Source organism: Stegostoma tigrinum, chromosome 7 (assembly GCF_030684315.1).
Source record: "Stegostoma tigrinum isolate sSteTig4 chromosome 7, sSteTig4.hap1, whole genome shotgun sequence".
Classification (NCBI taxonomy): domain Eukaryota; kingdom Metazoa; phylum Chordata; class Chondrichthyes; order Orectolobiformes; family Stegostomatidae; genus Stegostoma; species Stegostoma tigrinum.
The window spans coordinates 28,351,260-28,375,087 of NC_081360.1; the positions used below are offsets into that span (position 1 = coordinate 28,351,260).

Consider the following 23,828-nt stretch of genomic DNA (forward strand, 5'->3'; position numbering starts at 1 on the left):
GTTTATCAAAAATCGCAAATGGATCTTGATCAACTCAGCCAATGGACTGAGGAATGGTAGGTGGTGTTCAATTTGGATAAATGAGAGGTATAGCTTTTTGGTAAAATGAACAAGAGCAGGATTTAAACAATTAATGTTAAGGGCTAGGCAGTGTTGTAGAACACAGAGACCTAGGGTTTCAGGTGCATAATTCTTTGAAATTTGTATCACAGGGTGCTTAAAAAGGCACTTGGCATGCTTGCCTTCATTGTTCAGACCTTTGAGTATAGGATTTAGGAGGTTATGTTCAGGTTTTACCAGAAGTTCATGAGACCTGTTCTTGAATACTGTATCCAGTTCTTGAAGGATATTATTATTATTAAATTGAAAAAGGTTCAGAAAAAAATTTACCAGGATGTTGCAGGGAGCGGAGAGTTTGAGTTACAAAAAATAAGTTGGATAGGCTGGGACCTTTTTCATAGAAGTGTAGAAGGTTGAGGGGTGACCTTATTGAGGTTTATAAAATTATGAGGGGTATAGAAAAGGTAAATGGTATGTGTCTCTTCCATAATATGGGGTATTTTAAAACCAATGGATATTTTTAAGGTGAAAGAACATTTTTAAAAAGGACATGAGGTGCAACATTTTATCACAGGGAGTGATTAGTGTTTGGATTGAACTGCCAGAGGAAGTGGTGGATGTAGCTACAGGTACAATGTTTGGAAAACATTTCGATAAGTACATGAATTGGAACAGTTTGAAGGAATATGGGACAAACCCAGGCAAGTGTGACTTATTTTGGGAACATGGTCGCTGTGGACTAGTTGGGCCAGTGTCTTTTTCCATACTGAGAGATTCTATGGCTCTATGACTACAAATTGGTGCTGGAAAAATGAATCCAAATGAGATGGTACATTAAAAATTAATTGAACCTGCTGTTAATTCTGTTTACCCCGCCACATGTGCTGTCACGCTTGTGTTTTGGATTTTCCTGGATTTTGTGTTTGTGTTTCAAAATAAAATGACAACTTCAAAATACGTTACTTGAGGTGTTTGCGGTACAGCAAGAGTATGGATTGTAGGAACTATCAACTGTTGTTTAGTGAAGGACAACATCACTATTTGTATATGAATATCAGCAGAATATTCTCCTTAAGACCAGTCTGAAAATCATGAACCTATGATCGTCAGCGTGTATAATTAAAATAATTTTATGTAATTTATTCAGAGGATTTCAGTCCAAGCACTAATAACCTTGCTTGATGGCTGCTTTACATCAAAATAGGGGAGACATATATGCAAAGTACTATTTAGCATAGCAAAGAAACAGGCCCTTCAGCCCATCATGTCTGTACTGACCCAGCTCACATATCTGCTTCTACTCCTGCCCCCACCCCTTCCCCAGCAGCATGTTGCTTGCACCTATCACCCTCTGTGTAAAATAAAACTTTCCTAGCACATCTACTTTAAATTTTTCCCCTTCATCTTAAACTTCTGCCAAAATTTATCATTGGGACAAAGATTATCCACCCTATCATGCCTCTAATAATTCTATATACTTCAAGCAGATCACCCTCAGCCTCGAAATGCTAATGAAAACAAACTAAGTTGGTCCAACCAATCCAGGCAAAATGCTTGCAAAATACTTATGCACCCTCTCCAAAGCCTCCACATCCATCCTGTAGTGTGGCAGCCAGAACTGCACATGATAAATATTTCTATAAATATTTCTGATGCTACACATAGGCATCCTTCATTCCTCACGACAGGAAGCATCGGGGCTTCTACTTGTGCCGCCCAAAATATTGCATCGGAAGCAGGTAATAAGTGAATATTTTGTGCTTTGATTTTAGCAGACTGGATCTCGCCAAATTTACAACTGGCTGACAAAACTGTATGCAATGGCCTGATGATGAGAGGCATTGTTTTCTGCTTCAGAAAGGTGAAGAAGTAATATCAGAAGCTTAAAAGGTGGGAAATAGACAGGTTAAAAAGCTGTCAATCCATACAACGCAGCAACTTAAGTATTTAAGATGAGGCTCTTTAAGTATTTGTAATTGTATATTGTGGATTTTTCAAGTTCAGAAGCCAGTATTAAATATTATTTCAGCTGCATGCACAAGGCAATAGTTGCAAAATTTGGTACAAACTCGATGTATTCCGGAGACCTTTTCTCTTTGTGGAGTGCACTCAAAAAAATATTTTTCACTGATATTGCCATAAGTAAAAGCTGGATTACATTATTGCTTTGCAAAACATTTTATAAATATAATATATAATGGCAATAAATGTCAGTGACCTCCTCTGTACGTGATAGCAAGCTGTTCCAAATGTAACATTTTATCTATTATTATGCCGTATGCTTCAAGGTCTGTAATTCAATACTTGGTGAACTAGTGAAATTTTTCATGTTCTGAAAACCAGGAATGTCACATTCTATCTATAAAGGATGTAATTATTAATTCCTCCCCCCCCCCCCCCCCCCCACCACTACCACCCCATATGGAGCATTTATGAAGAAAAAAGCCACAACAACTATTTTACATTTTTCCAGCATGACCAGATATTGGGCTTTTTAGGAAGGACAGTGCCCACAACACAGCTCTCAGTCTGTGTAAACTTAAAATGCAGGCACACTAAATCTTTCCATAACTGCTTAACTGATCTGGCAGATACTTCCATAACTTTGTTTTTATTTCGGTTTGCCAGCTTCTGCAGTATTTTGCTTTTTAGAGTCATTTGTTCCGACTCCTTTCACATGATAGAAGAATAATTTGTCACTTTGTCAGACACTGTGGGTTAACCTATTGTCATGTGGATCACATTTATTTGAAAGCTTAAAATTACTGTTGAAAAATATCTCAGACATCATTACAACTTCAAAACTCTCCTGCACCCCAGAACTGGATTACTTGTGCATGATTTGAATCCAGTCTTTACATAGTCACAGAACTCCTGGATGTCGTACATCAGAGCAAGAAGAATCAGTGAGCAGTGATTCACCTCACTCTTGTGACTCTGCTGCTCCTAAATCTGAAATTGGCAGATACCTTTGGTCAGTTGTCTTGTGGTACTTAATTGAAGTGGTGGTTTCTTATATCCTAATACATGCTATGGGATAAAAAAGAAAGGCATGTGGCTAGTTCCAATCTGTCATTGTGTTTATTTTGAAGAACATGAAGCAGGCTATTTAAACTAGAGGGAAAGGTTCCCAAGAATGAACCCTTGTTATCAGGTTTGTGTGTTTTTATTGATATTGAACTATCAACGTCTCTTACGTCACAAGATTTCTGTGGCTGCACTCCAGTGTGTCTTAAGTGTGTGCTCTGTTTCACTGAACAGGCCAAAGTGACCTAAAAACAATGTGAACCGAATAGCATAGTCGTACGAGAACAGCAGCATGACTTGGGCTGGGGGATCAGGATTGTGTGGAGAGTTTACCATACTTTTTGCCACCGGTTGATGGCTTTCCTTTGGCTCTCCCAGTAGATTACTGAGTCTTAGTCATACAGCACAAAGCCAGACCCTTTGGCCCAACTCATCCATGCAGACCCAGTTTTTCAAAGCTAGACTAGTCCCATTTGCCTGCATTTGGTCTATATTCCTCTATGCCTTTCCTATCATGTCTAAATGTCTTTTAAATGTTGTAATTGTGCTTGACCCTACTACTTCCTCTGGCAGCTCATTCCATATATGCACCATCCTCTGTGTGAAGAAGTTGCCCCTCTGGTCCTTTAAATCTTTTTCCTCTCACCTTAAATCTATGCCGTCTAGTTTTAGACTCCCCTAACCCATGGAAAAGATCTTTGCTATTCACCTTTTCTGTGTCCCTTATGATTTTATAAATCTGTATAAGGTCACTCGCTCAGTCTCCTATGCTCCAGGAATAATAGCCCCAGCCTATCCAGCCTCCCCTCATGTCTGAAATATTTCAGTCTTGGTAACATCCTTGTTTATCTTTCCAGTTTAATAACATCCTTCCTATACAAGGTAGCCAGAATTGTACGCCATTTTCCAAATGTGGCCTTCCCAATGTCTTGTGCATCAGTAACATAATGTCCCAATGCTGGTACTCAATGCTTTGACTAATGAAGGCAAGTGTGCCAACGCCATCTTCACCATCACACTGTCTATCTGCAACATTACTTTAGGAACTTCGTACTTGCACCCCTAGATCTCTGTGTTCAACAACACTTCCCAGGGCCCTACCCTTAACTGTGTAAGCTCTGCTCTGGTTTGTCTCAACAAAGTGCAACACCTCAAATTTATCTAAATTTAACTTCATCTGCCGTTCCTCAGTCCTCTGGTCTAGTTAATCAAGATCCTGACGTACCCTTAGATAACTTTTTTCCCAGTCCACAATACCACCAATTTTGGTGACATGCACAAACTATGACGAACAACAGTTAGACCCAACACCAATCCTTGCAGTAGTTGCCTGGGTGCATACAGAATGCCTTAATCATGTAGCAATTAAACCAACAGAACTCTACACAGACTAGTTGGTCCTTTGTTACTCAGCATTTTTTAAACAGTACACGCTTGATTTATGCAGGTAATTGCCGTGGTGCCTCTTACCCCTGGAACTGAGCTGGTGGCTCTGCATGAACAAGTTTTTCCCTCAGTATATCTACTGAATTCCATTAAAAGAACATTTTTTGTGTTTTATGAGCATGTCAACAAACAAAAACGACAGGTGGGAAGAAAGAACTGACCAATCTAGCTTTTCCTATTTGTAAACCATGTGCAAATTGTAATAGGCTCAAGCAGATAAAAAAATTAAACATAGCTCAGAGTGGAATGGAAAGGCTCATGGAGCACTGGTGCTGGGGAAAGTGAGCTGTTTTGGTGGGATAGGCTCCACTGGAGCCGAGCTGGGATCAGCAAACTGACAAAGTGAACAACTTGAGGTGTGGCAAGGTTTTGAACTAAAAGTGGGATCTGGGAAATGCAATGATTCAACATTTCTGACAAAAATGTGCTGCAGAACAAAACTGTAGTGAGTTAGTTATTAGACGTCTTATGTTATGAAGAGTGGTGGTGAACCTGAGGTTTGGGAGAATTTTAGAAACCTGGAATGGGCAGCCAAAATTTGATTTTTTTTTTAAAAAATGGATAACAATACTAGGGTGTAAACTAATCAAGAACACAATAGTCATAGAATCATAGGGCAGTACAGCATGGAAACAGACCATTCAGTTCAACTCGTCCATGTTGACCAGATATCCTAAGTTAGTCTAGCCCCATTTCCCAATATTTGGCCATATCCCTCTAAATCCTGCCTATTTGTATACCCATCCAGATGCCTTTTAAATGTTATAATTGTACCAGCCTACAGCCTTCACAACTTCTTCCGGCAGCTCATTCCAAACACACACCACCCTCTGCGTGAAAAAGTTGCCCCTAATGGCCCGTTTAATTTTATTTTTCCTCTCATCTTAAACCTATGCCCTCTGGTTTGGACTCTTGCACCCTGGGGAAAAGACCTTGGCCATTCACCCTATCCATGCCCTTCATGATATTATACACCTCTATAAGGTCACCCCTCAGCCTCTGACAGTCCAGGGAAGACAGCTCCAACCTGTTCAGCCTTTCTCATTTACCTCAAACCCTCCAACCCAGGCAACATCCTTTTAAATCTGTTCTAAACCCTTTCAAATTTCACAACAGTCTATAGCAGGGAGACCAGAATTGCACGCTGTATTCCAAGGGTGGCCTAACCAATGCCCTCTACAGCTGCAATATGACCTCCCAACTCCAGTACTCTCTGTACTGACCAATATAGGCAAGCATACCAAATGTCGCCTTCATTATCCTTTCTAACTGGGAGTCCACCTTGAAGGAACTAAGAACCTTCATTCCAAGGTCTCTTTGTTCACCAGGACCTTATCAATAAGTGTATAAGTCCAGCCCTGATATGCCTTTCCAAATTGCAGCACCTCACATTTTTCTAAATTAAACTCCATCAGCCACTCCTCAGCCCATTGGCCCATGCGATCAAGATCCCATTGTACTCTGAGGTAAACTTTTTTGCTGTCCACTACACCTCCAATTTTGGTGTCATCTGCAAACTTGCTAACCATACTTCCTATGTTCACATTCAAGTCCTTTGTATAAATGATGAAAAGCAGTGGACCCAGCACCAATCTGTGTGGCACACTGCTGATCACAGGCCTCTAGTCTGAAAAGCAACCCTGCACCAGTGTACTGTCTGTCTCCTACCTTTGAGCCAGTTCTGTATCAAAGTGACTATTTCTGACTGTATTCCGTGTGATCTAACCTTGCCAACCAATCTCTCTCGAGGAATAGTAGGAACTGCGAATGCTGGAGCCTGAGATAACAAGGTGTAGAGCAGCATGAACACAGCAGGCCAGGCAGCATCAGAGGAGCAGTAAAGCTCAGAAGGGTCCAGACCTGAAATGTCAACTGTCCTGCTCCTCTGCTACCTGGCCTGTTGTGTTCATCCAGCTCTACACTTTGACAAGGTTCCTCAAGGGACAACAAACACCTTACTGAGGTCCATGTAGATCATATCCACTGCTCTGCTGTCATCAATCCTCCTTGTTAATTCTTCAAAAAACTCAAGCAAGTTAGTGTGACACTATTCACAATGAAGAATGTCATGCTGACTATCCCTAATCATTCCTTGACTTTCCAAAAAATGTAAATTCTGCCCAACAAATTGCTCTCCACTGATATCAGGCTTACATGCCTATCGTTCCCTGGCTTTTCTTTGTCACTTTTCTTAAATGATGGCACAATGTTCACCAACTTCCAGTCTTCTGGCACCTCATTTGTGTCTATACAATGATACACAAATGCTTCAGAAAGGGGTCTGGCAATCACTTCCCTAGCTTACCACAGAGTTCTAGGGTACACTTGATCAGGTCCTGGGGAGTTATCCATTTTTACATATTTTAAGATGTCATTATTTCCTCAAGCATTCTACCTTCTATATCCTTCTGCACAGTAAACAGGGGTGCAAAATACTAGTTTACTATCTCCACCCATCTCCTGCGCTTCCACACGTAGGTGGCCTCGCTAATCTTTAAGGGGCCCTATTCTCTTTGTTACTCTTTTGCCCTTAAGGCATTTGTAAAATTTCCTTCAGATTTACCAGTTATCTCATGTCACCATTTTGCCCTCCTGATGTTCCTCTCGAGTACACTGCCTTTACACTCTTCTAACGATTCACTCGATTTCTGCTGTCTATACCTGACATATACTTCTTTCTTATTCTTAACCAAACCTCAGTTTCTCTCGTCATCCAGCATTCCCTACACCTATCAGCCTTGCACTTCACTTTAACAGGAATGTACTGTCTGTGGACTCTTGTTATCTCAATTTTGAATGCTTCCCATTTTCTAGCTGTCCCCTGCAAACATCTGCCCCCAACCAAATTTGGAAAGTTGTTGCCTAATACTGTTAAAATAAGCCTTCCTCCAATTTAGAACTTCAACGTTTAGGTCCGTTCTATCGTTTTCCATCACTTTTTTAAAACTAATAGAATTATGTTCACTGGCCCCAAACTGCTCCCCCACTGACACCTCAATCATGAAAGGTTCCTTACCCAAATGTATGAAACACTTGTAATAAAATGGATGAACCAGCCACACAAAAGTAGATACATAGGTTATAAGAGTTTCTACAAGTATATGAAAACAAAAATGCCCAAGTAAGTGTTTAATTGCTTATCAGTAAATGCGAGAAATGCTCATGGAGCATGAGGAGATGACAAAGATTTTGAACAAAAACTGCTTGTCTTCACAGCAGAAACAAGTTACATATCAGAAATAAAGCTTAATTAGTTATTAAGAGCCTTTATTAATATCTGGACTCAGTAATGTTATGGATCCAGCTAATTGTCCAACTGGACAAGTCAGATCTCTGAATGAAACTGACCTTGATGGATCACTTTCTTTTTAATTAATGTTATGGTCAGTTACTGAGACATCGTCTCACACAAGACAGCAGATTTCATTTTAACAACAGAGCAGATGTTTATTGTACAAAAGAAAGAAAGAAATAAACCAAGCTATCTAAAGCACTCTTTAAAAGATCTTCTAAAACTCAGTCAAACAAACCTTGTTTTCAGACACTATCCATTACAACGACTTAAATCCAGAGACATTATGCCTCTCATCAAATCTTTTAAGTTCAACTTAACTGATTTTTCCCAGTTCTTTCCTGTAAACTGTAGAGGCTTTGATTAAAACTCAAGAAACTGAGAGCCTTGAATTTCACAACTTTTAAGTAACCTGCAATTTTCTAATCAAACACTCCTGGTTTTAAAAGATTCACGAACTGAACTTAAACACTGATTTAGCTGTTCTTTCCCTGAACTGCCCGATATAATACAATACTACATTGTCACGGTCTCATGCTCACTACCCCTACACCCCTCCCTGGTCCTGCATTATTGACATTATAAACTGATATTTATAAACAAAAATTCTTTGAATATTAAGCTGATTTTGACGGCTTAGGGCTATGAATTGCTTAATAACTGCCAGTTTTGCATGTCCTTTGTCGCATTTTAATGTAGCGTATTTTGACTCTGTTTGTTCCAAATTTTATATTCTGAAGTGAGTATATTGGCACTCAGATTCCAAAACACCCTCCTGTCCCAAATTTATCATTTTGGAGAAGTACTGACTGTAATACGTAACTTTATCTTTCAAATTCGTAAAAATACTTGTAATCTGTGTGAATTCTTAGGAAATATTTAATTTCCAGCACACTCTGATACGAAGCTATTACCATACAGCCATTTCAATATAAATGATTATATCTGCATTAAATTTGATATTTTATAGCCCTGCCATAGAACAGTACAGCGCAGAACAGGCCCTTCGGCCTTCGATGTTGCGCCATTGCATTGTATTAATTCAGATACGGAAGATTACACTTATTTAGTTATAGAATCCCTACAGTGTGAAAGCAGGCCATTTGACCCATCAAGTCCACATTGACCCTTGGAAGAGCATCCCACCCAGATCCACCACCTACCATATTCCTGTAACCCTGCATTCTCCAATGGATATTCCACCTAATCTGAACATCCCTGTACCCTATGGGCAATTGAGCACAGCCAGCCGATCTGACCTGCATATCCATAGATTGTGAGAGGAAACTGGAGCATCTGGAGGAACCCTACACAGTCAATAGGAAGAGTGTACAGCCCCCATACAGCCACCCACAGGTGGAATTAAACCCAAGTCTTTGGCCTTGTGAGGTAGCAGAGCTAACCACTGAGTCACTTGCCACCCAAATAATTATGAAGAACGGCTGTACTGGACTTCATGTCACCTCACAGATGTAGCTGAACCCAGAGTTTTTCCAGCATTACTTTCAGCCGACATGGTATTTTGCTTTAAGTTTCAATTTAACTCATTCTTTTAGTTCAAATACCATGAAGACTTTGAAAAGTTGTTCTAATCAAAATGCAGTGAACATCATTAAACCCAACATTAATTGCATCCTTACGGTGATTTTTCATCGCTAATCGTATCTGCATTCACTGTAGTTGTGTTTGAGACGATTCAATAAATTGTCACAAATATCAGCATGTATGGGTTACAATAGTCACAACATTCCATGATTAAATTGTTCTGTAATACCTCTTACCATTCTAACACAAATACATAAAAGCTGGTAGCACAAGGAGACCATATAGCCATCACGCCCACTCCATCATCCAGTTCTATCATTACTGATCCTGGTTTACAGTTAAATTCTCACACCCACTCTCCATGTTCCTTGATTCTCTGAGGCCCACACAATCTACCTGTGTCTCAGCTTCAATTATGAGTGATCAACATTAGGATCAAGATGTTCTTAATCGATTCCATTTAAACAGGGAGCAGTTTCTGAGGAATGTTCTTTTTATTCAAGGTACTTTCCCATTTGGTGGGGTGAGACAATGATGAATGTCATTCTCTGAGAATACAAACCCTGATAGACACCCTACTTGGTTGAATAACTGTATGCGAGGACACACTCTAGCACTGAAAATTAAAATACCCAGAGCAGCTCAGTCGAAAGCTTTGGTGCTTGATTTGCACTAAACTACCTAATTCCAGAAAATTAATTTAGTACCATGGAGTGGTTGTGACACATCTACACGTATATGAAAACACAAGTGCCAAAGTGAGTGTTTAATTGCTTATCAGTAAACTGGGAGAAATTTTCATGGAGCGTGAGGAGATGGCAAAGATTTTGAACAAAGACTGTCTTCACAGCAGAAACAAGTTACATATCAGAAAAAAGCACAATTAATTGGTTATTAAGAGCCTTTATTAATATCTGGACTCAGTAATGTTATGGATCCAGCTAATGGTGCAACTGGAAAAGTCAGATGTCTGAATGAAACCGACCTTGATGGATCAAATACAACTGACTAAACAGCAAAGGTTTCAAAAGTCCCTGAATGGGTTATACTCTGCAAGTAATTGACATCCCCATGGTAATTCCTTTACTTACGCCTGACTGATAATATCAGCTACTCAATGTAAATTTAGCTATTGTTGCAGAAAAAAACTTTTTATTTTAATAAAGAACAGAAATATGTATGAAATTTTGGATACTGAACTTGCTCATTGCTTTAAGACCCCATTAGATTGTTGGGTACTGTAGAAATTATGGACGTTTGTGTCTATTTAATTACCGGTTTTACACCAGAACAACTAGTTGAATATCTACGCACTATCAAGGGAAGCAGTTTTCGAGAAAAATATCCCAACTGAGGCCTACACAATTGAGTGAAGGTGCTTTGAAGGACCTCCTAGGGGTAAACTAACTTTAGAAATGAAGTGCTGGGTGCTTTACCATACCTTGTGCTCTAGCAGCTGCCAGTGAGGTCCAAAGTGAAGAAAGCAACAGCCATGAGCTCCCCAAGTTTCAGAACCGCAACTGTGCATGAAGTAGGATGAGGAGGAGGAACTGGGGAGTCTGGCACATCTTTCTCAGCCAGTGATTGTCCCTGTCCAGAACTAGAATATGCGTTGTGTGAATGCCCTGCTGGTCATGATGATTTGCATGCTCAATTGGCTGCAGTTGGAACAAACCGTCAAGATTGATTGTTTGTCCGGCCAGTGAGCCCAGGGCCCTCATAGGTGTGAGCCTTGATGTTTAATATCATATGAACCCCTACCTGACAGGACCTGTAGAACCTTGCCTTTTTTTTAAAAAAATGTTATTTCACCAATGTAGTTGGACCTGATGCTGGACCATCTTGCCTGGATATGTGGACACTACCGCTGTGCTAAAATAGTCTTGCTCACCTACTTTAAACCTTCATTGATGACTTCGATGAAGCTATTGAGATGAATGCATTCATACTATCTGGTAATGCAATTTAGGTGGAAGAAACTAGGCTTTGTCTGTTGAAGGAACATGAAAAATTAGCATACAGTCACATTAAAACAGTTACAATGGCAAATGTGATCTGACATCATGGGAACTGCAGATCCTGGAGAATCCAAGAAACAGTGTGGGGCTGGATGAACACAGCAGGCCAAGCAGCATCTTAGGAGCACAAAAGCTGACATTTCGGGCCTAGACCCTTCACCTGATGAAGGATCTAGGCCCAAAATGTCAGCTTTTGTGCTCCTAAGATGCTGCTTGGCCTGCTGTGTTCATCCAGCCCCACACTTTGTTATCTTACAATGGCAAATGTCATGTTTTCCTTTATTGCAAGGAAATTGAGACAAGAATAAGAGTACACTGAAGCCTTGCTTCAGTTATACAGGGTATTGGTGAGAACCCATCTGAAGTACAGTGTGCAGTTCTGGTCTCCATATTTAAATAAGGACATGTTTGCATTGGAGATATATGGTGAAGGCTAATTAAATTGGTTCCTGTGAGGAGAAGGCTGGCTGATCTTGAGAGGCTGAGTTCGTTGGGCCAGTGTTCTATGGTTTGGTAAAATGAGACATGATCTCATTGAGATGTCCAAGATTTTGAGGTGAATTGACAGGGTGGAGACATGAAATTGTTTCACCTCACTGGGAAAATGGAGGACATGGACACAGCCTCACCATAACGTACCAATCATTTCAGACTGAGATAAAGGGAAATTTCTTCTTACAAAATGTTGTGCTGTTGGTCTGTAGGGAGTTATGGGGGTTACTGAGTGAATTCTGGAAGATAGGGTTCAGTCTTGATAATGTTGAGTGGAATAAGCTCAAAGTTTTATTTGGCATACTTTTGCTTCTATTGTTTCATATTCTTGTTGACTGTTAGGGTGTTCCTGTGTTGTTTGATGTCGTACTAAGCAGTAAAAATTAAAGAAGGTTTGATTCTTGTTCGTCAATTTCAATCTTTGAAATCTTGGGGCTGCCACAATTAAGCTTTGCATTTCATGGTTAAGTAAATGGCAAAAATGCTCAGTGTTTGATGTCTATTTTGATATTTCTAGTTTGTTATCAAATAAACCCGTATCAGTGCATTTTGTACTAATTAATACATGTTCTCTCAAAGGAGCCATCATGTTGGTTAATAATAATGAGACAAAACCATTTCCTTTTTCAAAAGTGAAAGGAGTGTTACGCCTCTTGCGTCGTTGCAGTCTCACTTGTGACACTCTTCATAGCATGCTTGACTTTGAGTGTGAAGGTGTGGGGTCAAGGCACATTCCAGTTCGCTTGAACACTGGCATTCTAGTGCAACACTAAGCAGACGCTGCCTGTACAGAGATGTCACCTATCTGATGTGATATTTTACTCATTCTTCAAGGACATTCCAGATGTCTTCGTTCTTCAAGGACCGCAACATCCCCCCCACAGTGGTCGAGAATACCCTCAACCATGTCTCCTGCATTTCCCGTAACTCATCCCTCACACTCCGTCCCCGCAATAACTGCCAAAACAAAATCCCCCTCGTCTTCACATACTAATCTCCGGACACCAACGCATCATCCTCTGACACTTCCGCCATTTATGATCCGACCCCACCACCAAAGACATTTTTCCATCCCCACCTTTGTCTGCCTTCCAGAAAGGCAACTCTCTCTGTGACTGCCTTGTCTGCTCCACACTCTCATCGAACTTCACCACACCCAGCACTTTTCCCTGCAACCGCAGGAAGTGCTACACTTGCCCCCACACCACCTCCCTCACCCATATCCCAGGCCCCAAGATGACTTTTCACATCAAGCAGATGTTCATCTGCACATCTGCCAATGCGGTATACTGCATCCGCTGTACCCGTTGTGGCTGCATCTACATTGGGGAACCAAGTGGAGGCTTGGGGACTGCTTTGCAGAACACCTATGCTTGGTTCGCAACAAACAACTCCATCTCCCAGTTGTGAACCATTTCAACTCCCCCTCGCATTCCATAGACGACATGTCCATCCTGGACCTCCTGCAGTGCCACAAGGATGCCACCCAAAGGTTGCAGGAACAGCAACTTATATTCAGCTTAGGAACCCTGCAACCCAATGGTATCAATGTGGATTTCACAAACTTAAATCTCCCTCCCCACCACCCCGCCCCCCGCCACTGCATTCCAAAACCAGCCCAGTTCACCCCCGCCTCCATAACCTGTTTTTCCCCTCACCTATCCCCTCCTCCCACCTCAAGCCACACTTCCATTCCCTACCTCCTAACCTCATCCCGCCCCCTTGACCTGTCCGTCCTCCCCGGAATGACCTATCCCCTCCCTACCTCCCCACTTACACTCACCCCTACAGGCTCCACCCCCGCCCCTTCAACTTGTCTGTCTCCTCTCCACCTATCTTCTCCTCTATCCACCTTCGATTCACCTCTTTCCCCCCCCTTATTTATTTCAGAACCCTCTTCCCATCCCCCTTTTCTGATGAAGGGTTTAGGCCCGAAATGTCAGCTTTTATGCTCCTAAGATGCTGCTTGGCCTGCTGTGTTCATGCAGCTCCATACTTTGTTATCTCTGATATTAAACAAAGGCTCATCTGCTGTTTCATTTGCATTGGATGTAAAATAACGCTAAGCACTGTTTCTGAAGAGTAAGGGAATTAGCTCTGCAGTCCTGGACAGTTCTTATCTTTGCATCATCCTCCTGAGTACTGATTATTGCCACATTGCTTACAGGATCTTGTACATAGGTTAGCTCCCACATTTACGACACAGAGTATATCTAATCTTCAATGATTGCAAGGTGCTTTGGTTTGTCTGGTGGAGATTTAAATGCAAATCATTTTTCCTTTCATTTGCGTATTGTTCATATGCATTATGTAAAAATGCCTCAGTTGAACCATTGTACGTATTTAAAAAAAACTTGCCTGATAGCCTTTTGGGGCCAGAGTGTCCCTTGAAGAAATAAAGGGTGGAGATGTTTTTTCTTTCTTTTCTCAAATCCGCACATATGCGACCTGCCTAATGTTCTGAGATAAATTCAATTCTGTCAATAACTTCTATTCTTTTGCAAATCTTTTTATTTACTGTTCATTAACCTATTTCTTCCTTATTTCTTTCTCTCTGTCCTTCAATTCCTACAACTCCGCAGAAGCAAGATATTCTAAATCAAGTAAGCATGTCGTGATTGTTTTCCTGTCTAATACCTATATTTTACCTTTCACATTGCATTTTATCTCGGCAATTTTTGTGGAGGGTTGCAACAATCTTGGTTGATTCATTTCCAAGAAATTTTCATAAAAGCTGCAGCAAGTGGTTTGAAACAAAGACATCATTTGTGATCTCTTATACTTTCCTACGTCTTAAATCATTAATTTGTATTTAAGTGCTATGGCAGTAAGAAGTAAACACATTTGAGTTGAATGAACAATCAGTAAGTGGAACAGCTCAAAGTTAGTCATTTTACAACTACAAACTGGAAGATCTAGATATAGGTTGTCCTTTTACTTGCAGCCGAGTTCTCTTCCTAGATAGAAAGTGCAGTAAGTGAATAAATTGTAGTATAAAATTTCAACTTTTTTTTCGGTATTTGTTCAAGGGATATGGACATTGCTGGCTGGAGTTCCAGAATTTTGGCCTTGTGACACTGAAAGATCAGCAATCTATTTCTATTCGGCTTGAATAAAAGTGTGGAAATTGCTTTCATTTTGAGCTTCAACCTATTCAGTTTTAATATAAGGCCAGGTCCTCTGGACAGTAGGGGCCTGGTCTGCCAGTTAGACATCCTTGCCAAGTCAGGAAAGTGGAGGAGGCCTGACAGAATCAAGTGTTCTTCAGGCACTTAAGTGGCCAGTGTTTGACATTCTCAATGGTGAAAATCTCACCTGTCAAAAGTTGGTGGCCAATCAGAGTTTGGTAGCTCTTCCACTGTCACTAGTGAGAATGTGGCTGCTGGCAGTAATGCACCCACCAGAGCCCAGTCTCACTGTATGATCAGAGATTGAGTAATAGTGGGTTGAGGATCTCAGAATACTGAAGAGGGGAGACAATAGGATCAGAGATAATGGTAAGGAATGGCTTTCAATAATAGCCCCATTATGTTACTGATCCCATGATCAAGCACAGATTGTTCATGAGGTTTGACCCGGTAGCACGTTGGCTGGCCTTCTGAGGGCACAGAAAGCTCTGTGGCCTCTACTTAGAGTCTGAATACCACTAAATTGCAAGTTGCTTCGGGTTAGTGGGTGACAGTTGACTCATTAGTGAGCCTAGTTAATATCTTACCCCCCACCCCCGCAAGCTGACAACCAGGAATCCTCTGATATCCGAGATAATGGGAACTGCAGATGCTGGAGAATCCAAGATAATAAAATGTGAGGCTGGATGAACACAGCAGGCCAAGCAGCATCTCAGGAGCACAAAAGCTGACGTTTCGGGCCTAGACCCTTCTTCAGAGAGGGGGATGGGGTGAGGGTTCTGGAATAAATAGGGAGAGAGGGGGAGGCGGACCGAAGATGGAGACAAAAGAAGATAGGTGGAGAGAGTATAGGTGGGGAGGGAGGGAGGGGATAGGTCAGTCCAGGGAAGACGGACAGGTCAAGGAGGTGGGATGAGCTTAGTAGGTAGGAGATGGGGGTGCGGCTTGGGATGGGAGGAAGGGATGGGTGAGAGGAAGAACAGGTTAGGGAGGCAGAGACAAGTTGGACTGGTTTTGGGATGCAGTGGGTGGACGGGAAGAGCTGGGCTGGTTGTGTGGTGCAGTGGGGGGAGGGGACGAACTGGGCTGGTTTTGGGATGCGGTGGGGGAAGGGGAGATTTTGAAACTGGTGAAGTCCACATTGATACCATTAGGCTGCAGGGTTCCCAGGCGGAATATGAGTTGCTGTTCCTGCAACCTTCGGGTGGCATCATTGTGGCACTGCAGGAGGCCCATGATGGACATGTCATCTAAAGAATGGGAGGGGGAGTGGAAATGGTTTGCGACTGGGAGGTGCAGTAGTTTGTTGCGAACTGAGCGGAGGTGTTCTGCAAAGCGGACCCCAAGCCTCCACTTGGTTTCCCCAATGTAGAGGAAGCCACACCGGGTACAGTGGATGCAGTATACCACATTGGCAGATGTGCAGGTGAACCTCTGCTTAATGTGGAAAGTCATCTTGGGGCCTGGGATAGGGGTGAGGGAGGAGGTGTGGGGGCAAGTGCAGCATTTCCTGCGGTTGCAGGGGAAGGTGCCGGGTGTGTTGGGGTTGGAGGGCAGTGTGGAGCGAACAAGGGAGTCACGGAGAGACTAGTCTCTCCGGAAAACCAGCTTGTAACTGATGTCCACTTCAAGCCCACCGACTCCCACAGCTACCTAGAATACACCTCCTCCCACCCACCCTCCTGCAAAAATTCCATCCCCTATTCCCAATTCAACCGCATCTGCTCCCATGACAAGACATTCCACTCCCGCACATCCCAGATGTCCAAGTTCTTCAAGGACCGCAACTTTCCCCCCACAGTGATCGAGAACGCCCTTGACTGCGTCTCCCGTATTTCCCGCAACACATCCCTCACACCCCGCCCCCGCCATAACAGCCAAAAGAGGATCCCCCTCGCTCTCACACACCACCCCACCAACCTCCGGATACAACACATCATCCTCCGACACTTCCGCCATCCATAATCCGACCCCACCACCCGAGACATTTTTCCATCCCCACCCCTGTCTGCTTTCCGGAGAGACTACTCTCTCCGTGACTCCCTTGTTCGCTCCACACTGCCCTCCAACCCCACCACACCCGGCACCTTCCCCTGCAACCGCAGGAAATGCTACACTTGCCCCCACACCTCCTCCCTCACCCCTATCCCAGGCCCCAAGATGACATTTCACATTAAGCAGAGATTCACCTGCACATCTGCCAATGTGGTATACTGCATCCACTTTACCCGGTGTGGCCTCCTCTACATTGGGGAAACCAAGCGGAGGCTTGGGGACCACTTTGCAGAACACCTCCGCTCAGTTCGCAACAAACTACTGCACCTCCCAGTCGCAAACCATTTCCACTCCCCCTCCCATTCTTTAGATGACATGTCCATCATGGGCCTCCTGCAGTGCCACAATGATGCCACCCGAAGGTTGCAGGAACAGCAACTCATATTCCGCGTGGGAACCCTGCAGCCTAATGGTATCAATGTGGACTTCACCAGTTTCAAAATCTCCCCTTCCCCCACCGCATCCCTAAACCAGCCCAGTTCGTCCCCTCCCCCCACTGCACCACACAACCAGCCCAGCTCTTCCCCTCCACCCACTGCATCCCAAAACCAGTCCAACCTGTCTCTGTCTCCCTAATCTGTTCTTCCTCTCACCCATCCCTTCCTCCCACCCCAAGCCGCAGCCCCATCAACCTACTAACCTCATCCCACCTCCTTGACCTGTCCGTCTTCCCTGGACTGACCTATCCCCGCCCTACCTCCCCACCTATACTCTCTCCACCTATCTTCTTTTCTCTCCATCTTCGGTCCGCCTCCCCCTCTCTCCCTATTTATTCCAGAACCCTCACCCCATCCCCCTCTCTGATGAAGGGTCTAGGCCCGAAACGTCAGCTTTTGTGCTCCTGAGATGCTGCTGGGCCTGCTGTGTTCATCCAGCCTCACATTTTATTATCCTCTGATATCCCCCTGGCTTCTGACCTAATGAGGAAGGTTATATTGCCACCAGGAGACTGAAGCCAGGCCTTACCCAGTGATTAAGTTAGCCCAGCCTCTTACCGTGACAGGTTGATCTAACTCACACACTTAACAGTAATGTTATGGTATAATTGAAAGACTGACATTATACTATTTGACAGTAAGAAATAGGAACAGGAGCAGGTTGTTCAGCCCCTCGAATGTACTCTGCCAATCAGCAATCTATACTGTAAACAGTTGTGGCTCTAGCACTGATCCCAACTCTGGTCACAGATTGCCAACCTGAGAGAGAACCATCCCCACCCCAGCCAACTCACTCTTTCCTGCCCATGTAAATATGTTTAAGTACAACACATTTACAAATTCCCCTCTATCTCTGGTTGAGACTTCCTTGAAATGCTCAAATAAATCAATCATACACAATTTCCCTTTCAAGCAATGCTGACTCTAGTTTATGATTTTCCAAGTGCAGTGCTATTACTTCCTTAATAATTGATAACAATTCTTTTCCATTGATAGATCTTAACCTAATCAGCCTGTAACTAGCAACTTTCTGTCTCCCTTTTTGAAAAGGAGTGTCAGCAGCAGTTTTTCCATCCTCCAGAGTCCAAGGATTCCTGGAAAATTTCAACCAATGCATCCACTCTCTCTGTAGCTACTTCTTTTAGGATCCCAGGTTACAAGCCATCAAGGTCGGGGACTTATCTGCTTTCGCCCTATCAGTTTGTCTAATACTACTACCATAGTGATGGTGATGCTACTTCATTCCTCCCCTGTATCCTTTAGTATTAATGGCCTGTTCCAAGTATCTTCCACTATAAAGACTGATGCAGAATATCTGTTTAGCTCCTCTGTCGTCATCTTGTTCCCCAAAACAGTCCCCCCAGATTCATTTTCTCAGGGATTTAGGTTCACATTGACCTCTCTTTGCCTTTCTCTATATTCAAAGAAGCTCATTTTTGCTTTTTTAAATAACTTGCCAGATTGCCCTTGTTTCTTTTCTTTATTTTTAGCCCTTCTTTGCTGTATACTGAATTTATCCCAGTCTGCAGGCTATCCAGTGCCTGTTTGTAATTCATGGGAAAATTATGAATTGCATTTCAATGAAAGAATACAAATAGCATACCTGTCATGAGAATATTAGGCTGCTTGTCTTTGTTTTGAATGCATTTTGTTGGTCTGGATTAAAAACCTGCCGACTTTAATAAGCCAAGTAATTCTACATTCAGAGGTAGTAGGAACTGTCGATGCTGGAGAATCTGGGATAACACCGTGTGAAGCTGGATGACGCAGCGGGCCAAGCAGTATCAGAGGAGCTGGAAAGTTGACGTTTGGGGTCAAGAGCCTCTTCAGAAAATCTGAAGGGTCTCGACCCGAAACGTCGACATTCCTGCTCCTCTGATGCTGCTTGGCCCACTGCTTTCATCCAGCTTTACACCGTGTTAATTCTACATTCAGACCTTCTTGAAAAATATTGTTGACTCTATTCTTTATTTTTTAAAAAATGAATAATTCATGTTCATGTAAGATGGTTCAAAAATTACTCATAGCATAGTTTATAAAGCTGTTTTTGCATGGTTATGATAGTCACAACCAAGATGAAATACATCTTTGTTGTTAATCATAATTATTGATTGGCCCCCTCACATCACCATCTGCTTGCTTCGTTATTGCATTGTTTGCCTGTATCCGGGCATAGCTTTCATACATAATGAGCATTAGTATTACATTGTTGCAACATATCAATCACAATCACTCCTGAATACAGTACTGCCCTCCACGTAGTGTATCTGCCAATTTAACAAATGATTATTTTTCTAATTATGAATCAGATAGGGGTTTGTCTATTATTTTAACAAAAGATGAAACATGTAACATCTGTGAATACAACTACATTTTTCTTGGCATTGTATTTCATTGGAATGTGAATAAGTTTGTTACTTAGTCATTGTATAGTCATTGTTTGGGTTTATACACCAGAGAATCTGCTGTGACCCCTTTATAGTGAGTGGAAGACAATGGTTGTGTATAATTCACACTACATTAGCGGAAATTTACATGATGCAAGATGTTAACTTTTTTATTAAGTGTTAGGGGAGTTAGTAATCTTACTGGGTTAAAATTCCGATGGTTAGTGCATGACAGTAACAAAATTGAAATTTTACAATATCTGTAAAATGTAATTAGTCTTTAAAAGACCAACTCCTTTCTTCCACTCTGTATACTTTCTGAAGTAAATAAATGGCATTTTAAGGAGAGCAATCAAGACTGTTTCAAGTGCTTGCAGAGAATTAAATCCTGTCAAGGTGATAATGGATACAGACCTCAACAACCTCCACCCACTTCCGGGTTTCTCCAGGTGATGATGCAAGTGAGCAGTGCACTACCCCCTTGGAACTGTTGTATAAGTAATTTAAATTATCGCATGGGTAATTAACTTCTACTTTTAAATAAACTGGGTTTAATGCCAGTGGATCCATTTACTGGGCTGTCAGTAACTCACCAAGGTAAATATGATGACTGCACCATCAGAGACTGTATTCTTTCAGTGAAATTGAAGAGTTGCAGCCGTGGCCGGGAAGAAGTTGGAGCACAGTACTGCTTAGAATGCATTCCCTGTTTGACAACTTCTTAGAAGTCAGCTCTTGTATTTTGTACTTCCTTGAATCTAGTGCCAACATACCTCCTGTTAGCCTAAATTATGGGATTGCAGCAGCTTTTGCACTCTATCTTGCAATTCTGATGAGGATCAGAAGGAGCAGCACCAGCTCCTTCTCCTGAGCCCCATGCTGCTCCGTAGGGTGGGAAGGATGGATACAGAGATTCAGCTTTGAAGGATACAAAGTCCCAGATATGTTGTTTGTGAACAGAGAATTCACTCCCTGAATGTGTGACCCCCACTGTCATTTGAGGTCGATAATTTAACGGTGATTTAAAATTTTTGAGAAGATCTGTAGCTCGGGTCGTGGACAAGTTTGTAAACTTGTTCGCCAAGCTGCTTGGTTTGTTTGCAGCCCTTTTGTCACCCTGCTCGGTAACATGGCCAGTGCGCCTCCGGTGAAATGTTGGTGTTCTGTCCTGCTTGCTGTTTATATGCCTCGGTTTGCTGGGGTGGTTGGTACTACTCCCAGTTTTATTTACCAGTAGATCGTACACAGGGTTTAACTCATCATTCATAATTCATCAGAACAGTCAATCAACAAACACATTGAATTACACCCTGAGTACAAATCACTGAGAAAACAGAACCAGAAGTAGTACCAACACCCCAACAGACGTGTAAATAACAAGTGGGACAGAACACCAATGCCTAATTAGAGGTGCACTGACAATATTATTTAGCAGGGTGACAAAATGTTTGCAACCAAACCCACAGTCTTGGCGAACGTGTTCTACAGCCTCAATTTATTGGTGAGTAGTTGATATCTGCAGCTTCCTTAATGGGAATTACTAACACCTAGCAATTCGCTGAAAGCCCTATCCTCGCCCTAGCCGGTGGTGATCTGATGTTTTACTCAGTGTTCTCCTTCAAGGGGGGAAGGCAGCACTTTTAGAAATGGATTGTGTGAAGAGGAAGAAAGGGCAACATTTATGAAGGATACAAGAGAGCAGAATAAAAAGCTGAGGTTCAGTGTAAACTGTACAGATCGGAATTTGAGAAGAATGAACAGAGTTGCAAGTTGTGTTGTTTGTCGGGGTGTTGTGCAGAGCAACTCTGGGAAAGTCATGACATCAAATATAACTTTTGAAAATGTTATGCCTCCCCTTTCCAGCACTCCTGAAGTCCTTGATCATTGAGGTGCATGGCCTCCAAGTTGGAGTGACCACAAGTTTTTTTGCTGCTGATTTCCTGGGTCAATTTGATTCAGGCCTGAATGTTTATAGAAGTTGTCTTTGTCCTCCAACCTTTCAAAAACTTCAAATTACCGTAGTCCCTCAGATACCGGAAATTCGGCTCAGGGTGAGACATCTGGGAACTAGCCATCTCCGGTCTCCTCTGCATTGTTGTGGTTCCTTCAATTTCTGAAGGGTTCTGAAACTGAAAATAAATTTCCTTAATATGTAATCTTTCTTTTGACAAAATACTGTCATCCCATCCACCCTCTCGGAGATGGCATACCAATGCTGTGGACTGATGAAAGAGCCGTAATAAAGCCTACTCCGGCTGTCAACAGGCTTCTGACCCATTACAACCCTTTCCATTTCATCAGGGAGACCATCAATTGAAAATTCAGCCCAATGATTAGATTCTATTTAAAACATTTACTTATGATTCTGTTCATTCAAAGGAGATCATGTACAAAAGTTTCAATTTCAAATGCACTTTACTTACACTGAGATAAAAGAAAGAAAGGCATCTTTTGACATTTCAACTTGGACAAGTCTTCATTGAAAAGTCAAAATGTGATTGTAACAAACGGATTGTTACCCTTCTTCAGGTGGTCAAACATGGTCTCGCCCCTTTTTACTTCAGCATGAAAAAAATTCTCTTTGAAAGGAAGCATCCGTATAAATGTTGTCTGTATAAATCAAAGTATTCCCATTTGATTTTCTTTTTGAATAATTGAAAACAATAAAAAGAAATGCGCTTGAAGCTAATAACATTTTCTCACTCCGTCTGACAGAACACTATTTTAGTTGATTTTTTTTCCATTTTGGGGGCTGCAAATGATCTCTTTCGGAAGAAAGTCCCAAAAACTACAAACTGATGTAGTCAAATAAAGTTAGATGTTGGTTCACTGTTTTTAAATACAATAAACATATTAGACAGCAAATATGTTGCATTCAGAGTCAAATTTATTCAAATAGTTTAAAACGTATGTCGAGTGTTTTGCAGTTGCTATGGTAACATCCAAGTTGTTGCACCTGAGGAAGCGTTCTTCTTGGAGATTTCATGATAACATTACAACAGGATTAATCATCTCTGTTAAATTCCTACAGAAACAATTACGACAAGAAGACATTATTCTGTTTGTGCAGAGAATTGTTGGAGTGACACTTAGAATATGTTGGAAGCTCTGAAATGTTACAAATGGTTCAGGGAAGAGGCTGAGAAAAATTCCCATTGGCACCCAACATTCCTGTATTTCGTTTGGATAGGTTTGGAACCCATGGAAAGATTGAGTCGACTGTCTAACTGGCCTCCCTTCTCCAAATTTTCTGAAATTTTTCTGAGCTTTCATCTGCTATTGGCCATCGAAAAGAGGCATTGAACTGATTAATTTCAAACTACCAGCATGTACCGATATGACACAAAATACAGTTTGTAAACTCTGGCTAGTAATGCTGCATTTATTTTTAAAATGTGTTTGACCTAGAAGTACATCCAACCTGTTGTTCACTTTAATGTACACTTACAGCCTGACTATAAATAGCGTACATATAGCTGTGGTGAGCCAACGTTATTGGAAAGAATTGTTACATACCATAACATTATTATTATTATTGTTATTAGTAGTAGTAGTAGCAGCAGCATTCGTAGTAGTATTAACAATATTAGTATTTATTAACAATATTATTATTGATATTGTTATTAATAGTGTTATTGTTTTAATAAGTGTTTAGTTACAATGAACATTCAAACCAGTTCATTCGAACTCCTTTGGAGAAATCACAAAAGATTAAGTCTTGAATAATTATTATTGTAGTTCACAGTTAGTGTATGTGCTTGTCACTTTGCTCTGGTGTAGGTTTTCTTGTGACGTATTAAGCAGGATATTGTCAGCATTTAGCTACACCACAAATAAAGTTGGAAGAAAGTACAACAATAGACCTGAAACTGAGCAAGTACACTTTAGGTACAGAGGTTTAGTCTATCTGAAATGTGGAAAGGTTTTTTTAAATACAAATC

The 23,828-nt window shown here is 41.8% G+C and overlaps 1 protein-coding gene across 7 annotated transcripts in view; it reads left to right on the plus strand.

Moving 5' to 3' along the window:
* LOC125454004 (diacylglycerol kinase beta) overlaps positions 1–23,828 on the plus strand; it is a 505,848-nt gene that overhangs the window by 109,384 nt on the left and 372,636 nt on the right. For 5 of the 7 annotated variants that reach the window (XM_059647135.1, XM_048534235.2, XM_048534238.1 and 2 more), the window contains one exon: positions 14,463–14,483. The exons of the other annotated variants lie outside the window; for them this stretch is intronic. In XM_059647135.1, the coding sequence (XP_059503118.1) occupies positions 14,463–14,483 (21 nt within the window). The remainder of the gene's footprint in view (positions 1–14,462; positions 14,484–23,828) is intronic. 7 annotated transcript variants of the gene reach the window in all.